Below are 17,573 nucleotides of genomic sequence, written 5' to 3'. Positions count from 1 at the left end.
TACATTAAAAAACATGATTGGGAAAGCTGCCATCCGCTGGGCTGCCTGCTACAGAACCTAAGGAATGAAGCTACTCATTGATAGCTCAGACATTTCCCAAAGATGAGTATGCAGCAGCCAATAAAAGCATAAAACATAAGAATGATTATCCATTAGATGCGAGAGAATGTAAAATTCTTTTATAGGGGGGAAAAGCAATATCATCATAATTAACATAAATAAGAGCATAAAACATTTCCAGAAAAGAACATATAGCTGCATCTAGCTAAACCATCTCCGGAGAAAAAAGGGGAAAACTAAAGACATTTCCAATAACTCTTTCCTCAAACATAGTCATAATTACCTTTCAACATTTCTCTCAACCAGTTATCAGAGAAAAAAAATGTACATAATCAATTCAAACTCCCAAAATAATTTACGCATCCAACTAAATTCAAAACAGATTCTAAGTACTCTTGTGTAAAACTTCTGACCCACCCACAAAGTTCTTAATAATTTCCAGCGTTAGTCCTTTAATTCCAACTTAATTGTTCGTATGTAGAATAGCACTCCTACACGAAAATCAATTACCACTAAATTATTCCCCAACAATACTCAAATCCTAGACAATATTCCATCAAATTAACAGAATAGATCAATGCATCCAATCAAGAATCAATAACATCAATTATATAACAAACAAAACAAGCAGAAATCATAAAAGATTCATCAATTAAAATTTAAAACAGATAACCATTTAATTAAAACGCTCCAGCAAACAAGTATATAGTCAAACAAAATTACGAAAGAGTCATAATTTTTGAACCACAAAAACCATAGTAATTAATACTAATTAAAAATAGCAAAACAACCACCTAATCTCGATCAATCACCGCCAGCCTTCTGGTAAACATAGGTGAGTCCACACTTGCCGCAGTAGTGCCTGTCAAAGTGGTTAGCCATGAAGGTGCCGGCTCCACACTCAGCATTCGGACACTCCTTCCTCAGCCTCTGGACCTTTCCAGAATCATCGACCTTGTAAAACTGCAAGACGGCGAGCTTGACCTTCTTCTTCTTGTGCTTGATCTTTTTCGGCTTGGTGTAGGTCTTCTTCTTACGCTTCTTCGCGCCACCACGGAGACGGAGGACGAGGTGGAGTGTTGACTCCTTTTGGATGTTGTAGTCGGCTAGGGTTCTGCCGTCCTCGAGCTGCTTTCCGGCGAAGATGAGACGCTGCTGGTCCGGTGGAATCCCCTCCTTGTCCTGGATCTTGGCCTTGACATTGTCGATGGTGTCCGATGATTCGACCTCTAGGGTTATGGTCTTTCCCGTTAGGGTTTTCACGAAGATCTGCATGGCTGCAGATGAGGAGAGACCCAGCAAATTTCAGTGAAATAAAAGGATGAGAAACTTTTGCTGCGTAGAGGGGCTTATATAGTGTTTCATTAGGGTTTTAGATTTTGGAGAAGTGGTCTGCTGTGAGGATCCATGTACGTTAATATTGTTCGTGCCGGCATGAGGACCGTTGGATGAAAGGTGCGGAAAGTGCTAAATTGATGGAGATACTGACACGTGGATGATCTAAGAAAACACCGTCGTGTTTTCGTGCGGAGCTGAGCCCAACCCATTCGGTGGGGATTTTTGTGGATCAGTCCAAAACATAACCCGGGCTCTGCAGGCCCGATACTTGTGATTTTCACTTCGAGATTGTAGAAATTATGTTGAATTGGCAACGGTGTCGTTTACGCGAAACTCAAAATATCAACAGAAAAACCAGAAAACTGAATTGGCTAGCGCCGCTCTCATCCTGAGTTGGACACTGAAACGGAACTTCAAATGCGGATTCTAGCTTCGCTACCAGACGGTAACCTCTTCTCATCCCTTCCGTCAACTCCACCTCCAAGGGACCCCAGGTTGCCGCCACCCTCCACGCCACCACCCATCCCCGTTCCTAAATATCCCCCAAAAGAACGAAAACCCAAATCTAGACCCAATCCGGCCTTCAAGCTCCCTCACCGTCATACACGCTACTACAAGCCCGTCAATCCGGGAGTCATCTCATCAGATGGCGACCGCGGTGTTACCATCGGTGAGTCCGGCGTATCCTATCGGCTACCGGGGGCTCCATTCGAGTTCCAATACAGTTACACAGAGACTCCACAAGCTAAACCCTTGGCAATCCGCGAACCGGCTTTCTTGCCTTTCGGTCCACCCACGATGCCGCGGCCTTGGACCGGAAAACAACCGTTGAAAAAGTCTAAGAAAAAAATCCCGCTCTTTGACTCGTTTAACCCGCCGCTGCCCGGCAAAAAGGGCGTGAAACACGTGGAAATGCCGGGGCCGTTTCCTCTCGGGAAGTATCCACAAGAAGGGAAGACGAGAGAGGAGATTCTCGGGGAGCCATTGAAGAGGTGGGAAATTAGCATGCTTGTTAAGCCTCTTTTGAAGGATAATCGTCAAGTTAACCTTGGAAGAGACGGATTGACGCATAATATGCTGGAGCTGATACACTCCCATTGGAAGCGGCGTCGTGTCATCAAAATTAAATGCAAAGGTGTTCCTACTGTCGATATGGATAATGTTTGCCGCCGTCTTGAGGTAGTATATATTGATTATTTGCTAGTTTGCTTAATGTATGGTATGCTATGCTCTCAATTTTAGTAATTATTTATGAGATAAGCTCTTATGCTGTCTGCTCTCAAGTTTATATTTTAATGTTAGGAAAAAACAGGGGGGAAGATCATTTTTCGAGTTGGTGGTCTAGTTTATCTTTTCCGGGGCAGGAACTATAACTATCGCACTCGTCCTCAATACCCACTGATGCTCTGGAAACCAGCTGCTCCCGTTTACCCAAAGCTTATCCAAGAAGCCCCTGAAGGATTGACAAAACATGAAGCCGATGAGTTGCGGAGGAAAGGGAAATCCCTGCTGCCTATTTGTAAATTAGGTGAGCCATCCACATTTAATTCCTACAAGTGATCTAATTGTTGCAAGGGTTGTGTATCCTCATTTAATCACACACCTTCTTTCATTATCTTTGTTCTTAGCAGTATAGAAGTTGAATTCTTGGAAGCACTTGGATGTCTTAAAATACCCGTATTATTTTGTGGTTTAAGAGCATGATATCATTGATAATCCATATGTTGTTCCATATAATCTTCTTCCCTTGTATATTCACTTGTACTAGAAGTTAGAATTAAGTCGCCTCTGCTGTGAATTATTCCCAAGTTGTAAATTTTGCATTTAGAATCGTGCTCTACATGAGATGTTTTGAATTGATTGATTGTTCACTCTTGACAGTTAGCTTTCCATTTCTATTTTTACTGGGCACACAGCTTGTGAATTTATTTGTAACATCTGACGTGCATACTCCTTTTATGTGTTACGTCAATTCCTAAATTTATTTCATGTTGATGGATTTGCTTGCCTGTGCCATGAATTCAGCTTGTTCTTTAGTTTGATATTACTCATGCATGTGCTTTCCGAAGGAATTTTATGTGCATCATTTTTTTTTCATCATAAAATTTCTTACACTTGTGAGTTTAAGTAATGCTTTTCTTTTTGCACATTGCAGCAAAAAATGGAGTGTACCTTACCCTGGTGAGAGATGTTAGGAATGCTTTTGAAGGAAGTTCATTGGTTAAGGTTAACTGCAAAGGGATGCATGCAAGTGATTACAAGAAGTTGGGTGCTAAGCTTAAGGTCTGTGTACAATTTCTGTTTATCTATGTTCCTACACTGTACCTGTGCCGTGGTTTATGTCTCATTTTATGACAGATCTTCACCTGTGAAATTTAAAAAGAAATATTAAATGGCACTAAAAGGAATGGCAAATATCTGCAGCTACTCACACAGGGGTAGAATAACTATCAAATTTGTTTGGAGTTGCTTTAAATTTTGAATTTTTCACACTTTCCTAAGTAGTTTGGGTATCATGTTCTGTTTCTCCAATTCTTTCCTCTTCATTTTTGGTCAGGAATTGGTTCCCTGCGTGCTATTATCTTTTGACGATGAACAGATATTGATGTGGAGAGGAAAAGATTGGAAATCAATGTATCCAGAACCTCCTTCATTTTCAAATCCTGTTGACCTTGACATTGCTGGAGATGCAGATGGTTCAGGTACGCATTTAAGAGTTTGAAGATTGGAATTGTCTCTCAAAGATAAATGAAATTTCTATAAAAACTTCATTTGAATAACCATTAGTCTTCCCATGACTCAAATGGGAAGACACTTGATTTTTGTCATTATAAGTCACACACCTATAAGTCTTTTAGCGGTTAATGTAATTCCCAAGTGTCATGTTGGAGGTTTTATTGCTGAACGGAAAGACTGTAAGTTGCATGTAGATAGTGTACATCTTGTGCGGAGCCCAACCTTCTTAGTGGCATAAACTGTGTTGGTAGATTTCATATGGAAAAATGGATTTGTCTGACCAATTGAGGCAAATTTCAAACAAGATGGAAGCTTCTGCTAAGCATTGGAATTCATGAAAGGGAAACTGGGAAACTGCTGGTTGGAAAGTTAAAAACATCCCATATCAAATGTTGCAGCAGAAGCTGTTTCCTGGAAATTTCATACCCTAGAGCTACATTATATCAACTATGACTATTTATTAAACCAGCAAGCTAATCATCTGCAATCTCTCGTGTTTGTATCTTTTGCGGGTCTAAATTACAAATTGGAGGATTAGATTAATGTAGTTACTTATCCTTAAGAAAAGGTTGGATAATCATGATATTTCATTGTGTTTTAGGATTGGCAGTAATGAGTGTGGTCAATTACCCTTCCTTTATTTTTTATTTTTTTATTTATTTTTTGTTTAAGAGGACTGATGTACATGACATTTCTGCTCGATGTTCTGGCCAGCATTCAATTTGTTCACTGATTGCTGCTTAATTATATTCTGTTCACTGATTGCTTAATTATATTTCATAGTCATGACATTTCTGCTCGATGTTCTGCTTGATTTCTGCTCGCTGCTGAATTATATTTTTACTTGATTGATAATTAACTATATTCTGTTACAATTAGTTTTTCATCAATTTTCCATTATGCTTTTTAGGGACGCCTAGTGATGACCCTAGCCAAGGAACCATTAGATCAAGTCCTAAAATGATATCCCTTTGGAAGCGCGCAATTGAATCAACCAAGGCATTGGTACTGGATGAGATTAATCTTGGTCCTGATGATCTTTTGAAGAAGGTTGAAGAATTTGAGGGTATTTCACAGGCCGCAGAGCACTCCTATCCAGCGTTAGTTTTGTCAAGGGAAGACGGTGCCAGTAGTTCAATGGCAGAGTACGAAGATGGTTCTCAAAGTGAGAATTATGACGAAGATGAATTTTATCCTGAGGATGACTTCAACGATGACGATGAATTTTATGATAGTGACTCATCTGATGTTGTCCCATTAGGGTCATTACCTGTTGATCATATAGCAGAGAGGCTCCAGCGGAAATGAAATTCAAAGTAAAGAAAGATCATTTGCACTCCTTTTGGCTCGTGGTGATGTTTGTACCAGTAAATAAATGTGTACAAAGAAATGTAAATTGATGTCACGGGGCGGGTCCCATTCTTCTTGTTCCAGAAGGCTAGTGCATGTTGATGTGGGTTTCATCAGGAGCTACGTAAATCTTGCGCCTTCATTTTAGTCGTAAGATGTACAGTTGTAATCTATTAATGTCACATGGCTAATCGATAATGTTTAGTTGATGGACCTGTCTATGGTACAGATTCTGTAACAAACATCTCCCGTCATCCCACCATCCGATCTTCTATTGTTTAGTTTCTTACTCCACATCTAACCACATCCAACGGCTGATGCTGCAGTCTGTAGCTTACAGATTCTGTAAGCTAGTCAAGTCCTTAGTTGATTTGTTCTTTCTATCTCTACTATGTGTGGGTAAAACGAATATGCGAGCATAGCGTACATATTCCGTAAAGGTTTGAATCATCGTGGCAAATGAGCTTAATTGAGAGAATCTACTACGTAGATGAAATGAGAATCTTTCTCACTCTGCTTCTTGGCAGACATGCTTACTCCTCTTTTGTTGGGTGGTTAATAGTAATAGTATGACAGGTAATCATTTTCATCATTTCATGTTGTCGTCGTCCCCACGTTGACAAACTAAAGTCGTACGGCAGCAAGCAACTGGTCTGCTCTAGAAACTTAGCTTATTAAAAAATGGAATAAAAAATTAAATAAAAATTAGAAAAATACTCATGGAAATAGTGTGTTCTTTTTTTCTCCCCTCTCTTATGGTGGTCATATTCTTCTATTGAAGTTTGCTTTATCTTGTCTACCCAATTAATATTATTAGGTAAGCCTTTCAAAGACCATAATACCCCAGATAGACGTCACTGTGACTACACGCTACCCTCTTACATCTCTACTCTCTCTCTTCTCTCTCTCTCTCTGTCTCTCTGTGTTGGATGCAGTCATACTGAGGGGAAGAAGAAGCAAAACATTTTCTTTTAATAACGTGGAGGAATAACTGTTCATCTGGGCTTGACCACTTGTAGAAAACTGTAAGTAATACACTTGTCCTTTTTCTTACAAATTGACACTTTTGCTCAATTTAATGTGATTGTAGCTTTATTGGGTTTTAAACCCATTTAAGTAAGCATCTCAGTTGAATTCATTTGTATATATCAAGATTCCCATACTACTCCTCTTTGTTATGGTACTTGTTCTTTGCATGCTTTTTAACTGTTCTGCTTGAATAAACACACACACACACACACGTATCCATAGAATTGAAGTTTTTTCAATGGGGTTTCATTTCAAGAATAATGGTGGTTGGATTGAGTTCTTTACCGTGAACAAGTTTTGAATGAACTAGTTCAATATTATATTACTGTGAACAGGATTTGAATAAACTAGTTTAATATTATATTCTTTTTCCAAATTATAAAATAAATCAATATTTTAAGGATTTTAGTTCATAGCCCATTAAATTTTTTTTTTTTTTTTTGGTTCACAGTTTTTATTCTTCTCATCAAGTATTTGTATCTTGTTTGTAAAATTATTTTTTACTGTTTATTGTTTTCGTCCCTTTTTCTCTGTTACAATCAGTTTCATCTACTTATTGTTCACTATGATAATTTTTTTCACTTTCTTTTTTTTGGTGGGGGGGGGGGGGGGTGTGTCGGGGAAAGCTTTACTACTGGAAATTCATCTGCATAATAGTATAAAGTGTCAATTGTAGTTCAACATTGAACTTAGGGATATAAATCTGAAAATACAATGAGTGTAGGAGTTGGTAAAAGTAATATTTTGGGTTTCTTAACAGCATCCTCGAAGCGTACTTGGCAGCCAGTTATGACTGCTGATACAACCACATTAAGTTATTGGTTGAATTGGAGGTTTTTCCTCTGTGCTCTATGGATCTTAGTCACCATGGTTTCAGCATCAATTATAATATGGAAATTTGAAGGGTCCAGGAAATCAGAATCTGCAAGGAGAGAAAATCAGCAAGAAACAGTTGGGACTTTGTATGAGGATGAAGCTTGGAACACATGTCTCAAAGGAATCCATCCTGCTTGGTTGCTTGCTTTTAGAGTGTTTGCTTTTGTAGTTCTTGTTGCATTGATCACTGCTAATGCTCTTATTTCTGGAGGTGGTATATTTTACTTCTATACTCAGTAAGTCATCTATATTTTTGTAGTTTTATTTTGCGCACTCCATTTTTGTAGTTTTATGTTGCACACTAAACATACTTCAAGAAACCCCTTTTGAGGAATTTTATCTATGAATAGGGTGTTCTGAAGAGCCAGAAACATGAACATATATTGTTAATATTGTAGTCAGCATAATTTTGCTTTATCTGCTTTAATTTTTACTGGATTTGTGAACTGCAAGAGGTCTTTTGAGTACCCACTGAACTGATGAGAAGAGAGAGGAAGAAATTTTATTTTACCTGAATGCACGTTTCTGATTATTTTACTTCCCTTGTGCTGAACAGGTGGACATTTACTCTGGTAACAGTCTGTTTTGGGGTATGTCTCGCTTCATGTCTATCAGTGCACTGTGATAATATGTTAGTGATGAAGTTTTGAATGGATTTGGTTTTCACTAAATCTGCCTGTCTGAGGATAGTATAAATAATTGGTATCCAGTTCCACAGATAATATTTCAATTCCAGCATAATAATCATCAATCTGTCAGTGTGCAATATCTTCACTTGGTTTCTGATTAGTGGCAGCACCTTATGTTTCAAATCACATGAATGTTACTGTGAATAAATTGCTAATGCTCTCAGATTGTGTTGTAGCTTGCTTCTTCACTTTCCATCTACGGATTATGCCATGGGCGTGATCATCGTCAATTAGATGCAGAGCGAGGCACCTACGTGCCTCCCACACTCAGTGAAACTGCAGACATATCCGTTGTATCTAAAAGCTCCAATACCCACGAAGAACCTCACGCTCGTAGGACTGCTGGTGCATTGGGTTATGTCTTTCAGATTGTTTTTCAGGCAAGTTTTTTCCTTAAAGAACAATTGCTGTGGTATCTTTATATGCAATAGCTCATAAGGAGGTAAAGCACTTGCCCACTTTGGTTTATAGGCCAAAAGACAAGTTATAAGAACTTTCCTTGCAAATTTTAGGCGCTTTATAGTCAAAATCTACTCTAGTTTGGTTTGTGTCCAAATCAGCAAATATAATCTAATAAAATCATTTTGATTCCATAGAAAAGCAGCTCCTTGATTAAATAGTATTTTTGAGCCTTTCTAGCCTTAATTTGTTATAAAAGAAACAAGTACCGAGGAAATATTTCAGGGTGAAACTTGTACGAGGCTCTCATGAATGAAATTTAAGATAAACAAGTTAATTGGTAAAGTGATGGGTGCTCTGTCCAAACCTACAACCTAGTACATGCTCGTGGGTGGAGCCAACATTTCAGTGAGTTATTTTGTTTGTTGTTAGAGGTTGGGGATTTGCTAATTTGGGTGATATTAACTGTTTAAGCATCCTTAATATGGTGCTGTCTGGTTTTTGATTATTTACCAAACAATTCTGGTCACATTATTGGCCAAAATTGCCCTTCTGCTGGAAGAGCATGTTTTTATTGGTTTTATATCAGTATTTCATATGTGTGCTTACAAGAGTTTGTTTCCATTTGTTTTCTTTTGTGTTGATGAATAGACGAGTGCTGGAGCTGTGATGCTCACCGATTCTGTATTTTGGCTCATTATTTATCCATTTTTAACATCAGCAGATTTCAGTTTGAATTTTGTAAGTACTACTAGCTTATTGTCCAATTTGTTTATTTACTTCCCTCTGTTGACCTCCATATTCAACTGTACAGGGAGTCAAATCCCTCAATAGAAATTGACTTTCTAATAGTGCAAATTTTGTTACTATAAAGATTTAGCATCATTTGAGGTCAGCCTGTGTTTAACTTGAAAGAAGATTGTGAGTCACGGGATGGTGTGGGGAATGAGCTGACAGTAGCTATCAAATTTCAACCACAGCGCAAATGCATGAAGTAACCTCGAATATAATCCCTTCAAGGAAGATTTGTGACTGAACATGGAGACAGTTTTTGATGTGACTAGTCTGTTTTAGAACTCCCATAAGCATGTATCCTTTAGATGTTTAATTATTTCTATGCAATCTTATAATTTTCCTCCAGTTGTTGAACCAGTGAACAACCATTGTAGAGGGGTTGTTTAATTGTGTGTGTTGTACAATTTAGGAGACATCTTACTTCATTTTCCTTTTCCAGTTAATCGGTTTTGGCTATGAAAGAAGGGCATAGAAAACCTAGCTGGTCTATTCATACATTAGAGCCTTCATTCTCTCTATTCTTACAAGATGAGTTTAATTACTTTTCTCTCACATAAAAGCCCCTTCATTTGATAACTGTGCTAACCTTCCAACTGCAGCTGATTGTTTCTATGCATTCAGTCAATGCCGTTTTCCTTCTTGGAGACACAATTTTAAATTGCTTGGTACGTTGATTATTTTTGCCTTGTGATCTCCTATTCTCTTCTAAGCATTTTTTCTGATTAATGAAACCTTCTCTTTCAGCGGTTCCCTCTGTTTCGAATTGCCTATTTTATTTTGTGGACGGTTATCTTTGTCATTTTCCAGTGGATCGTTCATGCTTGTGTTTCAATTTGGTAATGTATTTCTTAAAGTTATTGTCTTATTTACATTAAAGAAAATTACTCAATGGCTCGTACTAAGGTCACGCTTTTTTGCAGGTGGCCTTATGCATTTCTTGACTTGTCATCCCCATTTGCTCCCTTATGGTATGTAAATAACCACTACTGACAGCATTATATATTGATTTATGACCATAGGTATGATTTTTATGATATGCCTTCTCTCATCTCTGGAACAACCATCATAAATGGAAGATTAAGAAAAAAAAAAATCCCAACTTGTTACTAACCCATGCATGTTCCTTTTTATTGCAAAACATTTGCTATAGTGATCAAGCCATATATTTCACAACAGCACAAAACGAGGATGCATATTATTTTCCTTGCCAGAAGGAAATGTTATTTTCGGTGCTTTGCCATGTTGATATGTAGTTGACATTGATTCTTTAATGAAAAGGATTAAAAGAATGGCAGCACCTCTACATTCGTTAAACAGGAGACTGTTAGTGGTTCAATGATTGAAGATCGGATGAATGCATACAAAATAAAAATAAATTCTACTAAATACTAATGTTTATCCAACTGTTTTGCCATGATGGGCAGGTATTTTGGTGTAGGGCTGATGCATCTCCCGTGCTACGGCATTTTTGCTCTAATAATTAGGCTGAAACACTTTTGGTTGTCAAGATCATTCCCAGAGGCTTATCGATGTCTGAAATGAGAGATCCTAGTCAAACCATTTCTTTTGAGAGAAATAAATAAATCAAGCCTTTCCCATATTTGATGGATTGCTGATGATGACTGTAAAGTTTGTAATTCTTAGGGGCAGGTGTAGTACTGATACCCGCATCAGTATTATTGATTCAATTCTTGCAAGAACATTGATGAATGAAGCATGTTCAAAATCTTCCTTCGCAGCTATATTCATTTCGTTTCTAATTCTCTTATGGGTAAATATGTACTTGTGAATTATTTCAGAGGTTATAGTTTGTTTCAACCGCTCAATGACTAAATATGAGGTAATGATGTTGGTAATCGAATCTTAACCATAAACTATTCTTCAACACGTACCCCAAGATTTTCAAAATCACAAAGGCGCTTAGATAAGAAAAGAAAGCAAAAATCTGTTTGTTAACTAGCTAGTATTCCAGGAATGAAGTTTTTTTGCAATTGCCGTAATCATCAGATACAAAAGTATATCAATCACAAATCACTGGAATTACCCAGGCAATGTCCATTTATAACTCTCATTGTTTAAGCAAAATCCACTGACAAAACACTAATTCGAACTAGAATGCACTCCACTACTTTTTTGTTTCCTCCACTTGCCTTGGATTTCTCAGCTTCCTTTGCCGTTTGCAACAATCATGAGGCTATACTCAAGCCAGCTTTAATGCAAAATGTTCATAGATATCATGAATTTGGAACTACCGCCTAGGGCTTCACCTGTTCCCTGATAAACTGTTCCACCTGAGATATTTCGCCAGTCAAACCAGAAGCTTCAGCCACAGAAACTTTGTTATGGCACTGAGAGAATGAGAACGCCTGTCCTGGTATCCCAAGAGTAAAGTCATTTGTCACATCAGCCTCTGATACTGCACTTCTGGATGCTCGCAACTTGTCGCTGTAAAATGGTTACAGGAAATGAATAAAAACAATTAAATCAGAGATTCAGGATGCCAAATTTATTCAAATGCTTCAGTGATCACATTTTTCAGCATATATGACACAACAACAAATAGCATAGAGTTACTCAACATGCCACAAGTACATATTTCATTTAATGATCAATTATATATACATGTCAATTTGAGGGACAAAATATTTTATGCAGGTTGTTAGCTGCAAATATGCAAATATACATCCTAATTAATTTAGATCCCACCAAACACTTGAAAGGAAATTGGTAAGAAAGTAATTAACCAAAATATCAAACACCCAGAAAGAGATATACTAGGAAGACATACATTTCCTTCTCCATTTGCTTCCGAATGAACTCCTTGGTGTGGGCCGTCACTTTGTCTGTCTTGTTACAACAGATGAGAACTGGAATTTTCTTTTTGACAACAGTTGAGTTTGTTAAAATATCATACAGGTACCTGTTGCACAAAAACCATAAAAAAAAATAGTATCTTTGCGGACAGCATGTTGTACTGTAAAAGTGTATATTGAATGTATGACATCCTAAAGCTGCATTATAAGGCCTTGTAATTACTCAGAAGCTGCAGAACAGTTTGGTAGGAATTCCAAGGCATCCACAACGAATACTATGCCAGCTGCTTGAGGCAAAAACTCATCTAGTTTGGGTCGGAGACGAGAATGACCAGGAACATCAACAAGGTGAACAGGCTTTATTTTCCCCTTCTGCCAAGGATATAAAAATTGCCGCTCAATTCTTGTTAGAGAAGATGAAGCATAATTTGAGAATAATGAAATTCATACACCATGAACTTTTTAATGCCCTTATTTCTGTATTTATAAAAGTAGACCAAATAAGATACATCACCTTAGTGCTTTCAGAATGTAGCACAAAAGTGTCCTCATTTGGTTCCATTGATGTAACAGTACCCTGGTGGGTCGAACCATCCCGAAGCTAACACATAAATACATGTCATGATAGTTAGATTAACATCTGTAAGACATACCAGGTGGCAGTCACAAATGGGCAACCATATCGATTTTATAATTGTGAAATAGAAAATAATCATTGCACTGGCAGATAAGCAGTTTTATTACAAACTAGAAAGAAGTTGATAATAAGAATCATGGAGAAGACAAAAGATCTAGTAATCTACACCATACACTCAGATCAATATTCTAAATATTCTGCCCTGAAGGTTGAAAAATTTCCAGTTAATTAACAAAATCTCGATTCATATGCATATAAGGATCTAAGCTGCATACATGCTTAGAACCTAAACGTTGGGACGCCTAACCTCTCATATGAAAAGAATGCTGCAAAGCCACTTAACAGAAGGGCCACGTTGTGGAATTCAGTCAAATCCATAGTTTCCTAAATCAAGCCTCAGTACTCTATTCAAGATTCAACAGCCAACTCAACATCTATGTCTCACACATGGACCAGAAAATTCAATACCACATCACCAGCTTAATCGACAAAGATTAAATTTCCCACAGCAATCAATGCCGGAAAACAAATACTTTTTCAGATAAGAAATATTAGAGAAAAATGCAAAGAGATAAAAGAAAGTTAAATTTGGCATTCATATACATCAATTGCGTCTTTCTTTTCAGTTCCTTTGGAATTTCACTGTACATATGTATTTACTGTAGGTATTTTCCCGTTCTTACTTTATCGAAAATAGTATTGCCTAGGTTAAGGCAATATCTGCCAGCGGAGGTCAAATAACTAGTAACAAGAGACCTCAGACAGAAAAACAACAAGAATGCATGCCTTTGTATGCGTAAACCTTAAAAGACTAAGAGATCAAGATAAGAAAATTCTGATAAAAAATAATGTAAGCTAGCTTTCTTAAACACTGCCAAACCTCACTTCGGAGCTCATTCATGTAAAAACACAAGCAATAAGGAATAATTAAAACACCTGCACCTAGCTCCATTATCAGATTTTCCACAAGTAGCTGAAAGGAAAAAAAATAAAATCAAATACACTTACTTGATAGAACAGAACAGTTTTCCCACTCCCGCTTAAGCCAGCAAGTACAATGGTATTAGATTTCTTGCGTCTGAACACTTGAACTGCAAGGTAAAACAAGCCATTGAGCACATTAGCATCCAAGATATTCCAGACTATCCATTTTATTTCTCCTCTTTTAAACAATATTAAAAAACCATTGTACAAACAGGTGACCCCAAAGGAGGGAAAAAAAAAGTTAATGCAATGATTAAACAAAAATAAAATAAAAGATGGTTTTGGAAAATTCGTTGCTCAATCGGAGAATGCAACAAAAGAATCATAATTGATCCAAGGTGAGCGCAGTTTGAGAATTCAAATGAAATTATAAATCCCTAAAGATCAGCGGAAGCATAATTTTGAAAAACCGAAGCGATTACGAAGAATAAAAGTGAGTAATGTTAATGGGACTCACGTAGTAAGAGAAGAGCGGTGGTTAGGAGCAAAACGGCGCAAGCGATGTAGAGCTGAGTTGGGGGAATTTGGTTGATAAATTCAATTCCACGATTCAACCACTCCTCTAAATCCTTCTTCCACTGTTCCATCCCTTCTGGTAACTTCCACATTACGAACGATAATATACGCAACGCTTCGTCACACTTACAGATTCAAAATCCTACGCACTTACTTGTCTGTCTGAACCAACTGAAGACAAACGGGGCTTAATTTGAAGCGATAACCCAAACTCTCAGAACTGTCCAAAAGTAACCTAAATAGAACATATATATTGAGAGACCATAATACCCTCTCAAGGTAAACAAGCGCACACACACAGCAATAACTTGCAGAGAACGCGATAAAAAGCGACCGCTATGAGACATTTTGGGCTTACATCCTTAAGAGTGGCCCATTAGCTCTGGACGCAGATCCTCCTGGGCTTTTAATTTTGCCTTTCCCCGGATGGCGAACTTAATAATGTTCTCGCTTAGGTGGCTCCGGTTTCGAAGGAACCCTGACAGTCCATATATAACAAATTTGAGAGTGTGGTGAGGTAGTTAGGTTGTTAAAATTTAATTATTAAGGTGTTTGATAATATTTATAGTTGGGCTTTAGCAGCTTAGTAAATATTTTTTTTTCAACTTTCACTCCATAGCTGTAGCTTTTACTCCACAACAGCTGCAACATAAAAGTTAAAACACATCACTCTCAAACACACCTATAATAAAGTGACTCCCAAACAAACCTATAATAAATGGAATCCACCCGCACGTCTGTTGATTGGGGCGGGAGGGTATATGTATTTTTTTTTAAGTATTAGTGAGACTAGTTATATTTTTTTTACATATAAAAATAATACATGTCTATTAGTTGGTATATATTTTAAATTTAAATTCTTAATAGATCCTATATAGTAAATATATAGATTTTAACCCATTAAAAATATTATGCAAATTTAATCCGTTCTATTCTTTTTTGGTGATCGCACCTCTTCTCTTAATTTTAAAAATACTCTTTCCCTTAGACTCTCAAATCCAGAGGGAGAGATTATACCATCTTCACCCACCGTTTTCTTCAAATTTAAATATTCGTTTATTATTATTATTATTAGGCTCTGTTTCATCGATGAAAGCTTCAAGCTTATAATTTTTAGTTGGGTTGGTAACCTTTTAGCGAACCACTATAATCAAGTTCTCCTTTTAACTATGAGTAACCTCATGTATTTTTTTTTATGTTTCCTTTTTATTTTTTTGGGTTGAGCTAAAATAAATCATCGTCTCATTTATCTCGCATAAAATACATCGTCGTCTCATTTATTTCACAAACAACAGTACACTTGCGAAGCTGAGGTATGCAAGTTTGTTTTCTATTTCGTTGATGAAACATTACTATTTTAAATTATATTATCGTGATCATTTATTGACCAAGAAAAATACAAATAAGCGTGGGCCAAACTTCTTGAGAAAAGATAGGGTAATTTTTAAAAACTTTTTCTGAGGTTTGGACTTATTGCAAGTAGATTGCAAGAATCTGTTTATTTATAAAAAAAAACTCCTATCATCAGTTAATTTTAACATTGATCGTTAGTTGACTGTGCAAAGACAATATTATCCTTAACAACAGTTTGTAGACTGACATAACTAAAAAAAACTAAAATTATTAGCGCGAAAAGCACAAACTTTATTTTTTGACAATTTTATTCTTGTCAATTCTAAAGATTTACAATATCATAGGTAAAGATTATGACTATTTCATTTTCAAGTTTTTAATTTTATCTTTCTTGTAGAAACTTTAAGGAAATATCAATAATTTAAAGAGGATTTTTTAAATTTTTAATTTCATCTTTCTTGTAGGAACTTTAAGAAAATATCAATAATTTAAAGAGGGTAAAATAGCCAACAATTTTAGTTTTTTTTTATAGTTATTTCAGTCTACAAACTGTTGTTAAGGGTAATATTATCTTTGCATAGTCAACTAACGGTCAATGTTAAAATTAACTGACGGTAGGGGAATTTTTATAAATAAACAGATTTTCGCCATCTATTTGCAACAAGCCCAAACTTCAGGGGGGTTTATAAAAATTACCCAAAAATATATTGTGTGTGCCAAACCTTAAATCTTTCCGTTTCAGTGGAGATGTGCCAGCAACATTTTGATTCACATTGTGTGTTGTTGCTGGTATGCGTCGTGCAGCACCTCTCTCAAAAACAAATAGATACCAATATTGGAAAATCCACTACTTTAGTCGTGATTTATCTACCTTTTACTGGACGTCAACATTCAGAAATCGTCTGCATTAAATTAAACGATTATAATCCTTTAAAGTCTCACTTTGTCAGCAATACAATAAAACCAATTGGGAGCATCACACTTTCATCCCTTGCTGAATTTTTTTTTGTCACTTGGATCAATAATGACAAATTTCATCCGTAATACTAAACTACTAACCCAAAAAAATACATTATTAAATGCCTTTATAAAACTAAAATTAGTTAATATATTTGTTAAAACATAAAATGTATATTTTAACAATATATTTAATAAGCCAGTTGAAGAAACAAATATGTTGCTAAAATCATTTTTGTTAATTATTATCGCAATTATTTTGTTGTCACATGCTTGGAAATAACCTATTTTATTGTTATTTATTAATATATTATTTTTACAACCTAATAAATGAATGATATATGAGATACTATGACAGCTGAAATACATAATAATTCCATAATTTATTAAAATATCATCGACCCCTTTGTCATTTAAAGAAATCTCAATTACTCAACATTGGGAACAAGAGAGTATTACTCGAACAAAACAAATAGCATAATAATAGAAAGGGAGCAAATCTTCATACAAATTATTCTTAGTTGTCAATCTTTAATACTAAAACCCAATTATCTAAGTCAATGTCATAAATAAAGGATATGTTTGGCATTTTGCACTATCAGGATGACAAAACTCTCCCAATAACTATTTAATTCATCTACATTTTCAAGACTCGAATTGAGGATCTTAGTTAAGTTAAAACAGTCATATATCAACTGATCTACACGCTTGTTGATTCTGTACAAACTTGATTGCACTATATTTAGTGAACACAAGGGTCTGCATTATTTTATATGCACTAAAATGAGATCCATGCTCGCTTGGGTCTCGCCTAATTTGTATTTTTTTTCCTTTTTTAAAATTTTAAATTATTTATTTAATGTATTTTAATAGCTTTCATTTAATAAATTTATTAGTGACATTTAACTATCACCTGTAATTGATTATTGCCGTCGACAAAATGTACTACCGACTATCATTGCTTTGGTTAAATTTTTTTTGACATTTGTTGACATCAGATTTAATATTGTTAAAATATTTTTCATGAGTTCTACATAATAA

The 17,573-nt window shown here is 36.1% G+C and overlaps 4 protein-coding genes across 4 annotated transcripts; 2 read left to right on the top strand and 2 right to left on the bottom strand.

Annotated features, from left to right (window-relative positions):
• Nucleotides 1-712: 712 nt before the first annotated feature.
• LOC18043358 (ubiquitin-40S ribosomal protein S27a) lies at nt 713-1,432 on the bottom strand. The gene has a single exon (XM_006438266.2). The coding sequence runs from the start codon at nt 1,333-1,335 to the stop codon at nt 865-867; it is 471 nt and encodes a 156-aa protein (XP_006438329.1). The 5' UTR covers nt 1,336-1,432; the 3' UTR covers nt 713-864.
• A 300-nt stretch (nt 1,433-1,732) lies between these two features.
• LOC18043357 (CRS2-associated factor 2, chloroplastic) lies at nt 1,733-5,699 on the top strand. Its single transcript, XM_006438265.2, has 5 exons — nt 1,733-2,577; nt 2,701-2,926; nt 3,554-3,681; nt 3,956-4,100; nt 5,045-5,699. The coding sequence occupies exons 1-5, from the start codon at nt 1,816-1,818 to the stop codon at nt 5,440-5,442; spliced, it is 1,659 nt and encodes a 552-aa protein (XP_006438328.1). The 5' UTR covers nt 1,733-1,815; the 3' UTR covers nt 5,443-5,699.
• A 511-nt stretch (nt 5,700-6,210) lies between these two features.
• LOC18043356 lies at nt 6,211-10,998 on the top strand. Its single transcript, XM_006438264.2, has 9 exons — nt 6,211-6,509; nt 7,274-7,625; nt 7,946-7,979; nt 8,255-8,458; nt 9,129-9,218; nt 9,872-9,937; nt 10,017-10,108; nt 10,193-10,240; nt 10,697-10,998. Exons 2-9 carry the CDS (start codon nt 7,303-7,305, stop codon nt 10,812-10,814), a joined length of 975 nt encoding a protein of 324 aa, XP_006438327.1. The 5' UTR covers nt 6,211-6,509; nt 7,274-7,302; the 3' UTR covers nt 10,815-10,998.
• Nucleotides 10,999-11,401: 403 nt separating this feature from the next.
• On the bottom strand, nt 11,402-14,472 carry LOC18043355 (signal recognition particle receptor subunit beta). The gene is made up of 6 exons (XM_006438263.2): nt 14,164-14,472; nt 13,731-13,813; nt 12,600-12,686; nt 12,309-12,457; nt 12,061-12,192; nt 11,402-11,717 (listed from the first exon to the last, which is right to left on the bottom strand). Exons 1-6 carry the CDS (start codon nt 14,312-14,314, stop codon nt 11,528-11,530), a joined length of 792 nt encoding a protein of 263 aa, XP_006438326.1. The 5' UTR covers nt 14,315-14,472; the 3' UTR covers nt 11,402-11,527.
• Nucleotides 14,473-17,573: the final 3,101 nt, after the last annotated feature.

The sequence above is a fragment of the Citrus clementina genome, unplaced genomic scaffold (genome assembly GCF_000493195.1).
Source record: "Citrus clementina cultivar Clemenules unplaced genomic scaffold, Citrus_clementina_v1.0 scaffold_4, whole genome shotgun sequence".
NCBI classification, from domain to species: Eukaryota; Viridiplantae; Streptophyta; class Magnoliopsida; order Sapindales; family Rutaceae; genus Citrus; species Citrus x clementina.
This window is presented reverse-complemented; position numbering and strand designations above follow the sequence as displayed.